This window comes from Gopherus flavomarginatus, chromosome 3 (genome assembly GCF_025201925.1).
Source record: "Gopherus flavomarginatus isolate rGopFla2 chromosome 3, rGopFla2.mat.asm, whole genome shotgun sequence".
Lineage (NCBI taxonomy): Eukaryota > Metazoa > Chordata > Testudines > Testudinidae > Gopherus > Gopherus flavomarginatus.
In genome coordinates, this window is record NC_066619.1 from 270,660,619 (window position 1) to 270,679,579 (window position 18,961).

At 41.0% G+C, this 18,961-nt stretch overlaps 1 protein-coding gene across 6 annotated transcripts in view; it reads right to left on the minus strand.

The window, feature by feature from the left end:
- The window catches only part of MAEA (macrophage erythroblast attacher, E3 ubiquitin ligase), a 127,787-nt gene extending 120,070 nt beyond the window's left edge, over positions 1–7,717 (minus strand). For 2 of the 6 annotated variants that reach the window (XM_050947837.1, XM_050947835.1), the window contains exon 1: positions 6,498–6,613. In XM_050947837.1, coding sequence (XP_050803794.1) covers positions 6,498–6,566 — 69 coding nt within the window. In that variant the 5' untranslated portion in view covers positions 6,567–6,613. The other 4 variants (XM_050947840.1, XM_050947836.1, XM_050947834.1 and 1 more) reach the window with 4 other exon arrangements.
- Between the last annotated feature and the right edge of the window lie 11,244 nt (positions 7,718–18,961).

The window sequence follows — 18,961 nt, forward strand, 5'->3', positions numbered from 1 at the left end:
CCAAATATGTTAGGTACTGTACAAACATAGGAAGCCAATGCCAGACAGTTAATAATCTGGAAACAAAAGTGATACAAAGTGTTGTTAAGGAGAGAAGAGGACTACAAGCAAATATAACAGATAATGTTTTCACCCTCTTACAAGTGTAACTTAATTATTAGTGTCCTGTTTTGAAGCAAATGCTAATAAGATCCCTTCTCCACAAAGTACTAAGGAAATTCCATACTTAAAATGATTTTCTGCAGCTGCAACAGCTTACCAGAAGTCAGAAAATGAAATATACAGTCCATAGCCACTCTAACACTTGTTTATAAAATTATGCATGTCTCTGCTCATAAGTATATTTTCTTACTTTGGTTATACTAAACAAATATACTTTATTGCCAGGGAAAAGGAGTGGGTCCCATTAGATCCAAAGCCTGATGGTTCTTCAACATCAAAGTTACTTCAAAAGGTTGCTATAGGAAAATTTAGAGAATGCTTGCACAGAGCCCAACTGCAGAGAAACAGCAATAGTATGTCAGACGATCCACGTCTCTGTGAATATTTTATTTAGCAAAATGGATGGGGTTGCTTGCAGGTAACTGCAAGATCATACTCCTATTCTGCAAATCCCTTTTTTTTTTTTCTTTTGGGTGGTATCATTTATGCTTATCAAGCAGGACTTTGGAGCTGTGCTCCGGCTCCGCTCCAGCTCCAGGCAAAAACCTGCAGCTCCACTGCTCCGTGCTCCAGCTCCAGGCTCTGCGCCAAAGCCCTGGTATCAAGTACATATAAAAGAGTATGAAGTCTTGTCTCTTCTGTCCTCCTTCTCTTCTCTCCAAATCCCACCCACCAAAATAATAATGCAGCTATTCCCTCAAAGGTTTCTGATGATATTGTAAGTCACCTGAATATTGCTCTTGGACATTTCAGCAAATTCAAGACCTAATTAGAACCTTAATTTATTTACAGAATTTTGTTTGACAGTCAAAGTTGGCCTGAGTGCAGGCTGGGAACAACATACAATATATCTATTCATCTTCTCCCACTGTCCAATTTAAGGTGTACTGGTAAACTACTCTGCACAGCTCAGAAGAACTCGCTACCTTCCAGCAGAGAATGCTACACTGAGTCTAGCTCCGCTACTTTAAGAACAGAAGAACGGCCATACTGGGTGAGACCAATGGTCCATCTAGCCCAGTATGCTGTCTTCCAACATTGGATGATGCCAGGTGCTTCAGAGGGAATGAACAGAACAGATAATCAAGTGATCCATCCTCTGTTGCCCATTCCCAGCTTCCGGCAAACAGAGCCTAGGAACACTTCAGAGCAGATTTTACCTCTTTGCCCACCCTAGCTAATAACCATTGATGGATCTGTCCTCTATGAACGTATCTACCATATATACTCATTCATAAGCTGCATTTTTTTTTTTAGTACAAAAGGGAAGCACCAGAGAAGGGGGTCAGCTTATGAACTGGTATAGACAGGACGAGGTGGGACACAGCCCCTCCCACAACAGAGGGGGCAAGGAGAGGCAGCACCACCAACAAAGACAAAAGGAAAGAGGCGGGGCCAGTCTCTCCACTTTTGGCCATGCTGCTCTCCCTCCAGCCTCCGAAGCAGCTGCAGCTCCAGGGCTGGCAGGCTGCAGCCGTGCCATTCAGCACTGTCCCCCAGAGCAGACTATGACCACACACCCCAGCCCGCCGGAACATGCTGCAGCCGTCCCGCCCAGCGGAGCAGGCTCTGGCCGGGCCACTCAGCCTGCCAGAGCAGGTCCAGCCAGGTCAGAGACATCCTTCCCTGGCCCTCCCCAGATAAGGTGGGAAGGGATGAGATGGGGAGAGTGTGGGAGTCCTGGGCTAGGGGTGTGGTCATGTGGGAGGTGGTCACAGGCGTTACTCCCCTGACTCCCAGCTTATCCCCTGAAAAAAAAATTCCCCACCAGTTGCTGTCCCGGCCCATCAGGGGAAGCAGCTGGTGCACCAGGACACTTTGTTTACTTAGGTTTACCTCTGTGCCTGCAGATGCTCGAAGTAAACAAACCATCTCAGCCCACCAGCAGCTTATCCTCATGGCCCGGGAGCCAAGGTTTGCTGACCCCTGAATTATGGGGTCAGCTTATGAACGGGTTATAAAAATTTTCCATTTTTACTTATCCATCTTGGCAGGGGAGGGGGTTCGGCTTCTAAACAAACAAGCTTATGATCAAGTATATACAGTAATTCTTTTTTTAATCTTATTATAGTCTTGGCCTTCACAACATCCTCTGGCAAAGAATTCCACAGGTTGACTGTGCATTGTGTGAAGAAGTACTTCCTTTTGTCTTTTTTAAACCTGCTATTAGTTACATTTGGTAACACCTAGTTCTAGTGTTACAAGGAGTAACTAACATTTCCTTATTCACTTTTTCCACACCGGTCAAGATTTTATAGACCTCTAACATATCCCCCCTAAGTCATCTCTTTTCCAAGCTGGAAAGTCCCAGTCTTATTAATTTCTCCTCATATGGAAGCTGTTCCATACCCTTAATCATTTTTGTTGCCCTTCTTTGTACCTTTTCCAATTCCAAAATATCTTTTTGGAGGTGGGGCGACCAGATCTGCATACAGTATTCAAGATATGAGAGTACCATGAATTTATATAGAGGCAATATATTTTCTGTATTATTGTCTACCTCTCGCCTAAAGATTCCCAACAATCTGTTTGCTTTTTTGACTGCTGCTGCACATTGAGTGGATGATTTCAGAGCATTATCCACAATGATGCCAAGATCTCTTTCTTGAATGGTAACAGCTAATTTAGACCCTATCATTGTATATGTACAGTTGGGATTATGTTTTCCAATATAGATTACTTTGCATTTATCAATACTGAATTTCATCTGCCATTTTGTTGCCCAGTCACCCAGTTTTGTGAGATTCCTTTGTAATACTTCACAGTCTGCTTTGAACTTCACTATCTTAAGTAGTTTTGTATCATCTGCAAGTTTTGCCACCACACTGTTTATCCCTTTTTCCAGATCATTTATGAATATGTAGAACAAGAACAGTTCCAGTACAGACCCCTGGGGGACACCACTATTTACCTCTCTCCATTCTGAAAACTGACCATTTATTCCTACCCTTCATTTCCTATCTTTTAACCAGCTACTCATCCATGAGCAGACTTTTCCTCTTATCCCATGACAGCTTACTTTGGTGAGGGACCTTATCAAAGGCTTTCTGAAAATCTAGGTACATGATATCCACTGGATCCCTCTCGTCCACATGCTTGCGGACCCCCTCAATGGCTTTTCAACAGTTGCTTATGCCAAAGTTGACCAATGGCCTTCAAAAGGGGCTAAAACCTCCCAACACTGCTCCCACCTCCCCTTCAGACTAAACAAAGCTACTTTCATTGATACCTGGCTAACACCTGCAGCCCAGAGTCCCAACTTGCCATCACTGAGCAGCTCAGGTAAAAATATTTTGACTTCATCACACTTCTCTCTACCAGTTTCATACATTCACTTCTCGTTTCATCCATCTTGATAATTCAGCTTTTTAATATTTATTTATATTTCCAAAAAGATACAAATGAACTACATTATTTTCTGATGTCACTTGTTTATTTGAACACCAGCTCTGAACCATGCTCAGAGTGTTGACACCCTTTAATTTCCTTTTATCAGTGGATATTGGAGGCTTCCTGTGTTATGCTTTCAGATGAGATGTAAAGCAAAATTCCTTATCAGTGGGGTTTATTAGAGATCAGTGGAACTTTTTGGGAAAGATAGCAAGTAACCCTCATGTCCTGAAGAGGAAGACAGCATAAGTAGTTAAATTCTGTACACTTAAATTACTTCTGTGGATTCAGCTGAGTAAGTCACTTTACTTTCCCTTGAAAAATAATACCGTGCAGAATTGCTGAAGCAGAACGTTGATGCACTTTCACTCCAGAAATGACCACAATTTAGCAATAAGAGGGATTTTCCCTATATAGAGAGCCGTAAGCACTCCTTCCCATGAAAGGCACTCTTATGGAACATACTGTAATGTAGAGCTATTACACAACTACTATTATCTAGTGATTTGGACATGAGCAAGTTAAAGGGAGGAAACAGGAAGGATATAAATGTAGTTCTGACCTCCTTTATAGTTTACTTGCAGCAATTAGAGAAAATTGCCAGTGTCCACAGATGGGTAACAAAATATTATAGCTGCCACCACAGTTACCATAATAAGTTTATATGCATGTGTTTTATAGACTGTTTTAAATTCTTAAGAACCAACTAGAGATGAAAAGGACAGAGAGAATTTTCATCTCTACCAAAAGATTGTTTTCTCTAGCATGGATAACGGTTTGAAAACTCCACAGTCAAGGAAACGTAGGGGGATAAATGCAAGTGGTAACTAAATAGAGACCGCTTCAAGAGGGTTTTTTTGTTTTGTTTTGTTTTGGTAATAAGAACCAATATTAAACAGAAAGGAAGCTTCTGGAACACTGAGGGGTGGGGGCAGACAAAACACAAAAAGAATTAATTGCCATCTAAACATCACCCTTGTGACATTTAATACTGTTAATACAAGGCTATTTACTCAAGCTGTTTAGTTTGAATATTTCATGACAATACAAGGAATATTTCATTCTCATTAAAATGCTGCAAAAATCCCTCATTAAGAGTAAATAGTAGACTTGAAAAAAATGCCTTAAACCTAATTTAAAATGACTACCTTCTTCTCCAAATGGGCGACACTTAGTAGATAGCCTTAAATGTTACAAAGAGAGGGGAAAAAAGCAAACCATTGACTCTCACTACACTTCTACCTCGATATAATGCTGTCCTTGGGAGCCAAAAATCTTACCACGTTATAGGTCAAACCGTGTTATATCGAACTTGATTTGATCCATCGGAGTGCACAGTCCCACTCCTCTCAGAGCATTGCTTTACCACATTATATCTGAATTCGTGTTATATAAGGTGGCGTTATAATGGGGTAGAGATGTATATGTAGATATTGAAGAATATGAAAGATTGTCTAAACACAATATGAACGTATCAATAAAGAAACCATTGAAACAGGCTTCTTTGTCTATGAATTTCTTAACATTGTTGCTGGCTGTGGAAAGTACCAACAGGGCCTTTTTAAGGGGACTTAAAATTTAACCCATATCTGTCAAGCCTTAAGTACTTCAGGATGACAGGGAAAATAAATCTTCAGATATAAAATGGGAACCAAGATAGTCCCAAGGATGAAAGGGAAATGAGGAGGTAAAACAGGAGGAAGAAGGGAAGAGCAAGAGACAAATAGGAAGAACATGGGCAAAAACCTGCAACACAAAAACAAAAAAACCAACCACAACACACTATATGAAAGTAAAACATGACTTAAGCCCAAAAGTTTACTTTGTATAACATTTTTGATACACATTATATGAAAAAATATATTCTAGTTAAATCAGATATAAGGGATGGAAAAGGTCTATTAAGCAGACCAGTTCATCTCTCCTCACTCCCATTTAGCCAGTGCAGGATTAGTTCCCTACAGTAAATTCAGCTGCAGGTGAATTGGTTGATCTAATACATATAAAAAATATTCTAAATGATCAATCCACCACTTCCTCTGGGAGACTATTCCCCAGTTCAACAGATCTTATTGTCAGCAATATTTACCCTTAATGGTCAGTTTAAAGATTTTCCTTTGCTCATTTTATGATATCAGGCCAGCCTATGCAATTCACCTCCCACCTGGGGAGTTAACACCCTTCAGATACCCTCAGTTACTACATCAGCCACCCCAACCCTTTAGTAGTATCCAGCCAAGCTATAGATATTTAACTCTTTCTTCCTTATAAGCTCTCCAGTCCCTTTAATCATTTTTATCTCCTGACACCCGCAGTTCATCTCCATATTTGGGAAATCAAAATGCCAAGGAACCATATTAACACAAACACATGTCCGCCTCTTAACAATGATACATAGCTCTAACTCCTTTAAACATTCCTTCTAAATAATCAATGCTCCCCCTTAAATCATTTTCACTGCTCTGCACCCTCCAGTTTGTCCCAGTCACACCCCTCTCCACACAGCACCCTTCTGCCACATCTTAGCCATGACATATTCAGTTCTTTCCTTCTCCTAAGTCAGCCCCTCCAGTCCTTCAATCGTTTTCATTTTTGTTGCTGCTCTGGGGACTCCACCCCACCTACATCTTCAGGGTACGGAACTGCCCAGGGAGGGCATCGTATTCCAGGCACGTTCCCCAACATCAAAGAAAGAAAATAGCCCTTATTAGTATAGGGCAAGGCAGATGGGGGAGGGAGGTGTCTGAAAGGGGTCCGGTGAACTGGGGTCTCCCCACATTACACACCTTGGGGGGCCGGAGGGTTCATAACACAGGAGGTGGGGGACCACAGCTTGCCAAGCCCCCAGATCCCTTACGCCCTGCCCAGCAGGGCCATTAACCACCTCGCCCAACCCCTGCCTGGCCCTCCCCTCCTCACAGGCACGCAGGGTGCCTAGCACCCACCTTGAGAGTGGGATACTCCTGCACCTTCAAAGTCATTGAGAGCTGAGCAGCTGATTCCTGCACCGCCATCTTGGACTGGGCACCAATCTCCTCCCGCCCCCTCCCAGCGCAGAGCCCAAAAGAGCTACCTACAGTGCGCGTTGCATGCTGGGCAATAAAGAACTTCCTCCTCCTTCCTTTCCCCCGCCCCTCTCGTCCCTGATGGAGACGGGCTGAACCAACAGATTACCTCTCCCCCTCTCACAGCCGGGTGGTATGAGCCACTGGACAGTAGCGGTGGAAGAGAAAGGGAGAGAGAATTCATCCAATCAGTGCATCCCTTTCGCATCTATCACTTCATAGGCTTTGTCCCGCCTTCTAACTTGTGAAAGCGTGTTTGATTGGATGATAAATGGGAATGGACGACTAGCTATAGAGACATATCAGGGAGAGCTACGTTTTCCCGTAGGCGGGAATTACATCTACGATTGACAGTATTATTTTCCAATCAAGCTATCCAGACTTTCATTCGGTCCAATCAGTATCTCCTTTCTGTGTCGGTGGGCGGGACGTAAAACTCCATGTTTATGGTGAGTTAAAGAGGAGGTTTTAACTACCCCCAAGGTGTCCAGAAGGGCGGGATGCACCGCGAGCGAAGCCTGGAGGGGTTCTCTAGCTGTGTGCACTTCGATTGGCAGGCAGAGGGGCCAATGCACGCAGCAGACACGAGGACGGACAAAGCGATGAGCGAATGGGAAGCCAAGGTGGCTGGGAAGGGCGGGTCGTTGTGAGCCGCCTCGATTGTTGCCGGAGTTTGTGTGTGGGGAGGGGAGGGGATGATCCCTAGTAAGTCGCGTAGGGAGGAGCGGAGTGAGGCGGAGGCGGCGGGAAGAGGTTTAAATAGCGGAGACAGCGTGAGTCCTCTTCCCCTCAGCTCATCCCAGAGCGGAGACTCCCTCCTTCCCTCTCACCTCGTCCCCTTCCTGGGGGACACCACTCTCCTCTCCCCTACCGCGACCCGGTCCCTTCGGCGGGGTAGCCACAGCCGCTGGCGGGCGTTTGTCCGGGGCGTGTGGGTGCCCAGGTGGTTCTCGCTGCCCCCTCTCTCCCCGCGGGTTCCAGTCCGGCTGGGCCGCTGGTGGTACCTGCTGCCCCCGAGCTGCGAAAGTTTCCTTGCCTGAGCGGCAGGAGGGGAGAGCGGGGCTCCCTCGGGAGGCCGCCTTCGCCCCCACCCTGCCCCGCTGCTGGAAGGGGCGGGCAGGGCTGCCCTCGCTCCCTCCCGCTGCTGGGACAGCGCCAGGGGAGCCGCTCGCCTCCGTCGGCCGTGCGCTGCCGGGGGTTGCGGATGGTGCCCCCTGGCCTCAGACACGGCCCGGCGCTGGTTCACTTTCCGTCGACAGCCTGGCTGAGTCCTGTGCGCAGCCAGCAGGGTCCCCCGGCCGCCTGGCGGGGAGAGACGCCCCCTTCCGAGCTGCCTGGAGCACTAACCCCGGAGAGAGGGAGAGTCTGCCACCCTCCCCTCCTCCTGCCCCAGCTGTGACGGGAAATGGTGCTTGTTCCCTGTCCCGCTCCGCTCCACTCCTCTCCTGTCTGTTAGTGGGTTGCCAATGTAGATCGGACATATTCCCATAGGTTTCATCACATGACATAATCTTTAATTAAAGATTAATCTTTTTAATTCCTGGAGACTCCAGAATAATCCTGGAGACTTGGCAACCCTAGTGTGTTACCATGTAAGAAGGGCTGAAACCTGCGGTTTTACTCCCCTTGATTTCCTGTGGGAGTAGATAATCACATGAGAATTTTAGCAGAATCAGGACCTGAACCAGCGGCTCTCCAGTAGTGATCTGAGGACTAGCAGACTTTATGGTCTGCAGAATGAAACATTTTGAGGCTACCTTTTTAGGATTTTACATAACACTCATAACTGGTTTCTGAGCACTTTGGTGGGTTGGTATTAGAGATGCCCCTTGAGACCTTGAGAAAATCTTCCTCTGAGGAATTAGCCTGCAGAATGAAAAAAAGATGGAGAACCACTGATCCAAAAGATGGATGTGATGGGAAAGGTTATTATAAGCTGTTTTTACTCCATTGAAGTCTATGGCAAAACTCCTATTGACTTCAGTGGTGCAGGAAGCTGTCTTGTATGACCCTTACATTTTTGAGAAGTGCACCTTATTGATTAACATCATGGTCCAAGGTTTAAAAGTGCATGTATATGAAACATTCATGGATAGTAACAGTGACTTTGCTGCCCTTCCTGGTTAAAGTTTGGTTGCATTATTTCTGTTAACCTTTAGAGGATTGTATTTAATGAAAACCACAAATACTGCCAAGAAAAAGAGCACAGTTTACTTTCATAGTGTTAAAATTTCAAGATATACTTCAATGAAGGCTAGAAAATACAGCATGTTCTAAAACATGTTACTTAATAAATTATAACAAACATGATTTTAAACAGGACTTTGTACCTTGCGTAGACAAGGCAAGTGATGATTAAAAATGTGTGACTGATTGTAGTTAAACTTACCATGGTACTTAGCACTGACCACTACCAACAGGATTTTAAACATGATTTGCCCTATCTCCCTCCATTAGGTGCAAAGTCCTGTTTATAATCATGTTAATTTAAAAAAAAATGTACAGTTGTATTTTGATCCCTCTGGCCCCTGCTGCCTCCTCTGCTCCCCCCACATCACCTTTAGCCACTGCTGCCTCCCCTGGCTCCTCACTGCCCCCCTTGGGACTCCCCATTGACCTCAGGGCCCTGATCTTCCCTTCCCCCGGCCCCATTACCCTGAGCTTCCTTGCGCAGCCTCCCACCTCAGGCTCACCCCAGTTCTTGCCTCTTGACCACAGCGCCCAGTAAGGCCAGCCCTGCTGAAACCGCGCCACCCTGGGTTGAAGCCTTCCCCCAAAGCCCCTTGGCTGAATTGGTGGGGAAAGGGGGGCTGAAGCCCACCCCTAGAGTCCCATGGCTGAAGTGGGGGGTTGGCTGGAGCCCCTTGGCACTGTTGGGAGGGGCCAGTGCTTTGCCCTCTCCCCCATCTCTGTCCAGGAGGGTATCCTGGCTGCAGGAAAACCCCTTGGTGGCCACATTTGAGAAACACTGCCCTAGAGGCCTGATCCTGCAACTGGATCTGCATGGCTGGACCTCAATTGACTTTACTGAGGCTTCGCAGGTACAGGGGTTTCAGTGGGTCAAGCTGAAAGATTGGAGCCGTAGGTAGGTAGATAGTGTGTGTACACACCTTTACATAGCACTATCATGTTCTTCCTATCTTCTTCATGTAGATATGAAATATATACACATTTTTTAAAGATTCTCTAAGAGAAATTTTTATGCTAGACTATATGAGTTCAGTAGTTAATTAGCACTAAGAACATGGAAAGAAAAATTAGCAAATTGGATATTTTGTTGTAAATTAGGCTAATGTGTGAAATATGTAGCTACTGAACATTTTATATATATATATGTATATATATATATATGTATATATATGTGTATATATATATACATGTAATTTATTTTGCTATGTATATTTAGTTATGTCTACGAATCTTAATTGTACCATATTTTTGAGATGTGATTTTATGCTTAATGGTGATCTTCAACAATATGCAAAATGACAATATTTCACAAATATAAAGTGATCGTATGCATATGTGGGCAAAGTGAGTCAACCTTTGTCCTATAGAACTATTGGTGAATGTTTGTTGAAATTAGTAGTCAAAATTGAAGAGGTTTGCTCAATGGAAACAGATGGCTGCGCCACCATCATGTCACAGAAAACAGCATGCATTCTTAGTTTAACACAAGAGGGAGCATGTCTAATCTTTAACCTTTAAATATTGCAGCTTCACAGAGAGAGCTTTAATTGTTGAATGTCAACTAATTTATGTTCTAGGTGGCATGGTTAAATATTTATACAGCCTATATGTGCATTGTTGGCATGTTTTCAATTTAAGGTTGTTGCAGCTATTAGTTCATCATGCACATAGTGGCATAGAGGGTGTGTGGACTAGAACTAAACTAATATCTCAAATATTTAAACTTATGTTAAAGAAAATGGAGTGGTCAGTAAGTTCCTGCTGAAATTAAAATCAATGAATTATGTTGTTATAAACATTCATATACAGAAATGGATCTTTGATTTTAATGATAAAATAATACTTTGTTTTCAAGTTTCCTTTGATTACCCCCTGTTCCAAAATTATGGAGCCCAAGTTTAATTTTAATAGAGTTGTGATTAATGCAAAACAAGTCTGTGTATACAGTGGTTAGCTCTTAAATAGTATCATTGTGTAATTCTTACAAAAGCCAGGGAGTGTACATTTGGGGTATATTAAGAAGGATGTGTATGTCCATAACTTGTTTCTTTCTCTCTGTCTTATAGCTAGATGATATAAAAAAGAAATATTAGATTCATTATTTTATTTTGAATTTGTATTTCCAGGTTTTGATGATCATTCTTTTCAAATAGTTTATTAATAGAAATGAACAGTTAGTTGTAATAAGTACTGTAGTGCAATCTCTTTATAATGAAAGTTGAACTTACAAGTGTAGAATTATGTACAAAAAATACTGCATTCAAAAATAAAACAATGTAAAACTTTAGAGCCTACAAGTCCACTCAGTCCTACTTCTTGTTCAGCCAGTTGCTCAGATAAACAAGTTTGTTTACATTTGCAAGAGATAATGCTACCTGCTTCTTGTTTACAATATCACCTGAAAGTGAGAACAGGCATTCACATTGCACAGTCATAGCTGGTGTTGCAAGATATTTATGTGCCAGATGCACTAAGGATTCATATGTGCCCTCATGCTTCAACCAGCACTCCAGCGGACATGCGTCCATGCTGATAACAGGTTCTGCTGGATAACCATCTAAAGCAGTGCGGACTGACACATGTTCATTTTCATCATCTGAGTCAGATGCCACCAGCATGTGGTTTGGGTTCTGTAGTTTCCTCATCAGAGTGTTGCTCTTTTAAGACTTCTGAAAGCATGCTCTATACCTCATCCCCCTCTCAGATTTTGGAAGGCACTTCAGATTCTGAAACCTTGAGTCGAGTGATTTAGCTGTCTTTAGAAATCTCACATTAGTACCTTCTTTGTTTTGTCAAATCTGCAGTAAAAGTGTTCTTAAAATGAACAACATGTGCCGGATAATCATCCAAGACTGCTATAATATGAAATATATGGCAGAATGCAGGTAAAACAGAGTAGGAGACATACAATTCTCCCCCAAGGAGTTCAGTCACAAATTTAATTAATGCATTTTTTTTTTTAATGAACATCATCAGCATGGAAGCATGTCCTCTGGAATGGTGGTCGAAGCATGAAGGGGCATACGGATGATTAGCATAACTGGCATGTAAATACTTTGCAGTGCCAGCTACAAAAGTGCCATGTGAATGCCTATTCTCACTTTCATGTGACGTAAATAAGAAGCAGGCAGCATTGTCTCCCGTAAATGTAAACAAACTTGTTTGTCTTACTGATTGGCTGAAAAAATAGGACTGAGTGGACTTATAGGCTCTAAAGCTTTATATTGTTTTGTTTTTGAGTGTAGTTATGTAACAAAAAAAAAATCTACATTTGTAAATTGCACTTACATGATAAAGAGATTGCACTACAGTACTTGTTTGAGTTGAATTGAAAAATACTATTTCTTTTGTTTGCCATTTTACAGTGCAAATATTTGTAATAAAAATTAATATAAAGTGACCACTGTCAACTTTGTATACTGTGTTGTAATTGAAATCAATATATTTAAAAATGTAGAAAAACATCCAAAAATATTTAATACATTTCAATTGGTATTCTGTTGTTTAACGGTGTGATTAAAACTGTGATTAATTGACAGTCCTACTAAAAATGTTAAATACTCTACATACTACGTAGTAGACTAAAACAGAAGCCTCCCTTTTACTCTATTGGCAAGTAACTATATTGTTAATTATGTATATAATGTGTATATTACGACCATCCAGTTGGCTTAATCTGAGCTATATGGGAGGATGGGAGATCTAACTTTTTCTAGGGTGGAAATTGTGAACAAATAATATTATTAATAGTGTGCACAATGTTATATATAACGTGGAGACATGGTGCGTACTAGAGTGACTTGCCATATACACCTCTACCCCGATATAATGCGATCCGATATAACATGAATTAGGATATAACACGGTAAAGCAGCGCTCCAGGGGGGCTGGGCTGCGCACTTCTGCAGATCAAAGTAAGTTTGATATAACACGGTTTCACCTATAATGCAGTAAGATTTTTTGGCTCCTGAGGACAGCGTTATATCGGGGTAGAGGTGTACAATGATTTGGTAGTGACAGAGTGTTTGTATGTGACAGAGAAGAAGCAGAATGGACTATATGGATCTCAAATACTTCTTGGTGGATGTTCAAGCAACCATTTTGTTTTTGGGAAGTTGGGAGGAATAGTGTTTTGGAGAAATAATGACCCACACTCCTTCTTGGACTGCTAACAAGGAGCGTTTGCGTAGATATGAATCCACTAACACTGCCTATTGATAGCAGAATATAGCCCCAAGAAATGGATTGTCATAGCCTTTGGCCACGTGTTTATTTTTGTAATGTATCTTTTGATTTGAAGGAGATTTTAAAATGAAAAGTAATGCTTCAGAATAAGGGACTGGTAGAAAGCAAAATGACAGAATTTGAATGACTTAATGGTGGTATTCTGAGTTTCTGCATTAGTGAGATGAGGGTTATATTGGCTTATACGCATTCCATTGAACTGAGGAATGACTGAATGTACACTTTAGTTTCTTTATCTGAGATGGTGTTTTACTTTGCCCTGTCAATCCATGTATGTTTACATTTTACAAAAAAAAAAAGTACTAGTATTTGAATAGAATTCAGTGCTTGTTTTGCAGTTGTGACAATTGACTTGTAATTATGAAAGGACTGTTGTTCCTTGGTTATGGGTATATAGGATGAACAATCCTAATAAAGATGTGCATTAAAAGCAAAAGCTAAGAAGTTGCAACTGTGTCCTGGCTATTTAGTCATCTATATGAAATAAGTTGTTCATCTTAGTCAAGTTTCCATGGGTCAATTATCCATGCCATAAAACCATCACCAGTTCAGTCGTTGACTCCAACTGGTCAAAGATTGAATAAGAGTACAGATTGGCTTGCCTTGTCACCCCTTAGAGCAGCATTGTAAAGTAGCCATTGCAGAGCAAACAAAAATTATGTTCAGCCACCTTACCATGATGATGAGGACATTTTACTTGCCTGTCAGAAAAAGTATTTGCTTCCAAAAGTGGTGTGAGTAGAATTTTACAAAGCTGCCTTAGAGAATTAGCGATGACACACGTTGTCAAGGGCCACTGTCTGTGCTGACCAGCTCTTTGAATAGACAACTTAATATCTCCAGGACTAGCTGATACATTCACTTAAAAGTTCTTTAAAAGTTATTGTGTATTCCAGGGGTAGGCAACCTATGGCACGTGTGCCGAAGGTGGCACTCGAGCTGATTTTCAGTGACACTCACAGTGCCTGGGTCGTGGCCACCAGTCCAGGCGACTCTGCATTTTAATTTAATTTTAAATTAAGCTTCTTAAACATTTTAAAAACCTTATTTACTTTACATACAACAATAGTTTAGTTATATATCATAGACTTATAGAAAGAGACCTTCTAAAAATGTTAAATTGTATTACTGGCACGCAAAACCTTAAGTTAGAGTGAATAAATGAAGACTCAGCACACCACTTCTGAAAGGTTGCCAACCCCTGATGTATTCAGACTACCCAGTTTTCAAATATTAATATTTATTAATGTGTTTTTTGTAAAAAGTAAAGCCCCAGATTCACATTGTAGATCAAAGGTCTGTGAAATTTTATTTTTAAAAATGAATGTTGAAAAAGTGCAAATAAGGCTTCTAGAGCTGATAAAATGGGTGTACTTTTGTGCCCCTAAAACTTTTTGAATAGTCTAAATGGATGTTTTAAAAATATAAAAAAGAAAAATATCACTCTTTTTCGCTAAGAGCAATTTTTTGCTGGTTTGCGTTATAACCCCCTGGAAATAGGGGTTTAGAATGGAAGTGCTGACACAGCCTGAACTATAGAGCATTGTCCTTCGTGCTGCTGTAATAATTGCCCGGACAGTGTTTTCTGCTTTCCTATTACTGTGCTCTGTTTCTCTCTAATTCACTATTTTTTAAACTTTTTGAGAAGTTTGATATTATTTAGAGCACACAAAGTGCGTGGAATAACCTGAGGAGTAAGATTGTTCGGTAGCATGGACTTGTTAATCTCAGCCTGATCTTGTCAGTAACAGCAGAGCAGAGGGAGAGGGAGAGGAACTCCGCCTGGGGCAGCGCTCCAAAGGTTTGTCTGTTATTTTATGGCTAAATTACGTCTCGGCACCAAACTATTAAGTATGCGGAGTATTGTTTGTAATCTTTAGATTCCGCAGTTGCGAAAATGTGAGTGTTTAGCTGTATTGTTCGTTTGCAACGGGGAAGATTTGCCTGTGTGTGTATGGAAGAGAGCGAGTGTGTGTTACGATCTGGGAAACGCTGAGGAAGAAGAAACCCTGTTGGTTCTCCATGCAAATGACCGCTTTGGTTGTAACAAAAGCCTTGATGTTGGGCTTGGAAAAATGATCTGACAGTGTAACAACCCCAGGCCACTTTCGCCATGTTTTTGTTTATTCATGTTTCATTCCGTTTTCCGTAGCCATGCCACAGATGTTTCCAGTTTCACTGTTTTTTACACCGTCGATCCTCCTTTTTTGGAGTTAGCAGTAAAATGTGTGAAAGAATGTTAACAAAACAGAGAGGTGTTGCAGATGTTTATACTTTAGTTCTTGCGTTGCGCTTGACGGTATTGGCAGAGGGAAACAGTACATATGAAGGAACGTCAGAAGCATCGGTTTTAACTATCGAGCTTGTAATTTCTAAATGTGCTCATTGTAACTTGAATTTTAACATAAGCAGATGAAGTGAACACATTCCTGATACAATATGTCCAGTTAGTATCTTTTTTGGTTGTTACTATTTCTGGGGGGAAAGATAAAAATAAGAGCGAGGAAAGGAATATATGTGACACAACATGTATGCTCCTAGATAAACTCCTGCCATCTCGGAGTGCCTTTAAATATTTGAACAGCTTCTGTTAAGTCAAATAAAATTGGTTACCATGAGAAACAAAAAAGTATAATAGAATAGTTTAAGCAGACAAATGAAAACGTTAACAAAGAATTGCTTTAGAAATATTAATAGAATGGTAGTAGTGGGAAAAATCGTTTACACAGAATTAGTAGTAACACATTTAAACCTTTTAGCCACTGATGAACCTGGAAAACGCTCGCTCTCTGCCCCCTCCCCCCCAGCAATAACCTGCAGAGATGAATGATGAATCTTAACGTCATATATATTGATATATTGAAATGTAATTTGTCTATTAACCACATACAATTTGCTTATAAAATTGCATGCTTGTTGAACATATCAAGACATACAAATATAAAACCTTTAAATCTTAAAGGATAAAATGATTCAATGTCCAGCGCTACTGTTTACATCAAATGTGTTACCGATGATGAGATGGAAAGTTACTTAAATCCTAACTCGCTATGCATATGTGGCTCTCATCATTTCTCTTCATAGATTGGAGATTAAAGAGAAAAGGATTACAGACTCTAGAGAATTTTTTTTAGCAGAAGACCTGTAGCCTTGCCCTGGGAATTAACACTGAAGAAGCTTTTAAGGAGGGGCAGGACTGAGGTAAACATTTTGTTGTAGTGTATAGTTGTAATAATTCTAGAAATGGATCTTTTTTGTTGGTTCTAAATGGTCACCAGCCAATTTTATAAGTGTTCACATAAGAGAATGGAATCAATCTTTTTATATGTTTAATAATGATAAAGAACCTTCCTGCCCCAACAAAAGCAAAACAAGAAGCTTTGCATAGATTTTTATGTCACCAAGTAACAATATGGATAAAGCCTGTTATTCTATGCATTGTATTAGCTTTTTTTTGGTTTTTCTTAAAATAAAGCATTTTTGTTTATTGTCTGAAAATAAAATTTTGAATGGCTTCTGTATTTTAAAACATTAATATGATTCCTGTATAAATACTTTTGATTGCTTTCTAAAATATTGACAGTATGTAATGGAAAATGGCCTATGAGGTGAAAGAAGTTTAAATAAAACCAGAAGTTTGATTTATGGCCAGTCTTTATTGTGGGAATTAAGAATACAGCCTAACAGACTTTGACCATGTTCCTACTCCTGCTTCAGCTGAGAAGTAGTTAAGGTGCTATGTTACACTTTTGCAAAAGTGTTTCAGCTGATGAAGCAGATCATTTCATAGGGTGGTATGGACAGGAATGTTATGCTTATTTGTTTGGAGAAAAGTTGCTGATCATACTGACTCTTGAAGGAATGGGACAAAGAAGAGACGCTAAGTGGAGATAATAATTACTGATTAGCTGTGTGGAATATGGAAAGAATATGGAAAATTTTCTTTTAATGGTTAATCTATTGTGATAAAGTTTGGGGAAAACGTTGTTATTATTACAAATAAAAATATTTTTTGTAAAAATAAAAAGATATACACTTTTAATGTACTGGTGGAAGATTTGACTTTTTAAAGTACACAGTAGAACTAGTATCAGAGGGGTAGCCGTGTTAGTCTGGATCTGTAAAAGCAGCAAAGAATCCTTATAGACTAACAGACGTTTTGGAGCATGAGCTTTCATAGGTGAATACCTACTTCGTCAGATGCATCTGACGAAGTAGGTATTCACCTACGAAAGGTCATGCTCCAAAACCTCTGTTAGTCTATAAAGTGCCACAGGATTCTTTGCTGCTTTTACAATAGAACTAGTAGGTCAGCGTAGTCCCTCCTGGACTTTATCAGTAGCAAACCTTATAAGCATCTTAAATGTTTTATTGGGACTCTTTCTCAGCCTCCTGTGTCAGGACGTAATCCCACTTTTTCTCTTCCCAACTCCTGGTATCTGTTATGATACCTGTGATTAGAAAGTCCTGAATTATCTCGATGAAACAGCATTCAGTGAAAACACATGAAATTGAACTGCTTAGATTGGAAGGTTGTTCAGAGTAATGCTCAGAATTATTAAATATATATTTACAAATTAGTGTGAGTCACATTGCTGAAACTGTATTACAATACAAAAATATTTTTAACACAATTATTGCAGTTCCACGAAAGCATTTAAGAAATACCACTAGTTGTGTTATGCGCTACATGCTTTATTTGCATGGTGTGGGTGTGTACATGGGGGGAGTTTGTTTTTTTCTTTATTTGAGGAATGGGAATTAAAAAAACCAAACAAACCTAAGGTGGTATAGTGCAATAGTAATGATCAGTTATTTTTAGTTTTGCATCCTATTTATTTATTTTAGACATGTATTTTTATTTTATATAAAAGTTGCTAATTTTATGTAGAAGTTGATTATTTCTTTCAGGAGTAAAAAATTAATTTCAAATACGTCATATACTCAAATGAATTGAAATACATAATCACTTATACCTTCAATTCACATTTCATTATGTTGCTTTGTTCAGAGTTTACACTATCTTTTTTTTTTTTAAACAACACTGTATATATATTTGACATACGTCAGGAATGGGATGCAGTACGGCCTAGTAAACAGAGCAATAGACAGGGATTCAGGAGACAAGAATTCTTTTCCTGGCTCTGTCATTAGCTTGTTGAGTGACTTGGGCAAATCTCGTCACTTATCTGTACATCAGTTTTGGTTTCTGTAAAATGGGGATAGTGGTACTTTGTAATGTGTATTTGAAATCTACTGATGAAAAATGCAATATAAGAGCTAGGTATTATTTATTGACAACATGGGATGGGAAGCTCTGGTGGCTTCTCATTAGTATGCGCTCATCATTGGCAATGCGTGAACCGCCATCCCTTTAGGGAGGCTAGTCCCTCTGGCCATGCCTCTTCACCCGAGGTCCTGCCTGCCAGAGCCCCAAGACCCTCCACCCCTGTGGCAAGAGGAACCCAGCCAAACTGTCCCAAATCCCGGTCAAGTCTGAGCCCCAGCCTGAGCCCTGGGTCAACCCGAGCCACCCTGGGCCACAGGCCAGCCTGAGCACCAGCCCAGGCCACCAACTGAGCTCCAAACTCCAGGCCACCAGTCCAAGCTCAGCCCCCACTGGCTTAGACAGTGGGAGCTAGGGTGGGGTCTTGGGGTAGAGCATGGGTGGGGCCACAGGCTAGGTTAGATGAGGTTTAACCTCCCCGTGCCTATTATACTTGCCGCCCATGGAGGTCATGTGACTTCTTGGTGGTGATTCATCTCAAGGTTTTTTATTTACAACTGGACTGGCATCCAAAATTTAAAATTTCCAGTCACTGGTGGTTTGATGACACACTTGCAAACAGGCCAGGTAAAATGATGGTGTGTGTGCAATTAGGATTTTTAATCCTAATTTAGACACTTTG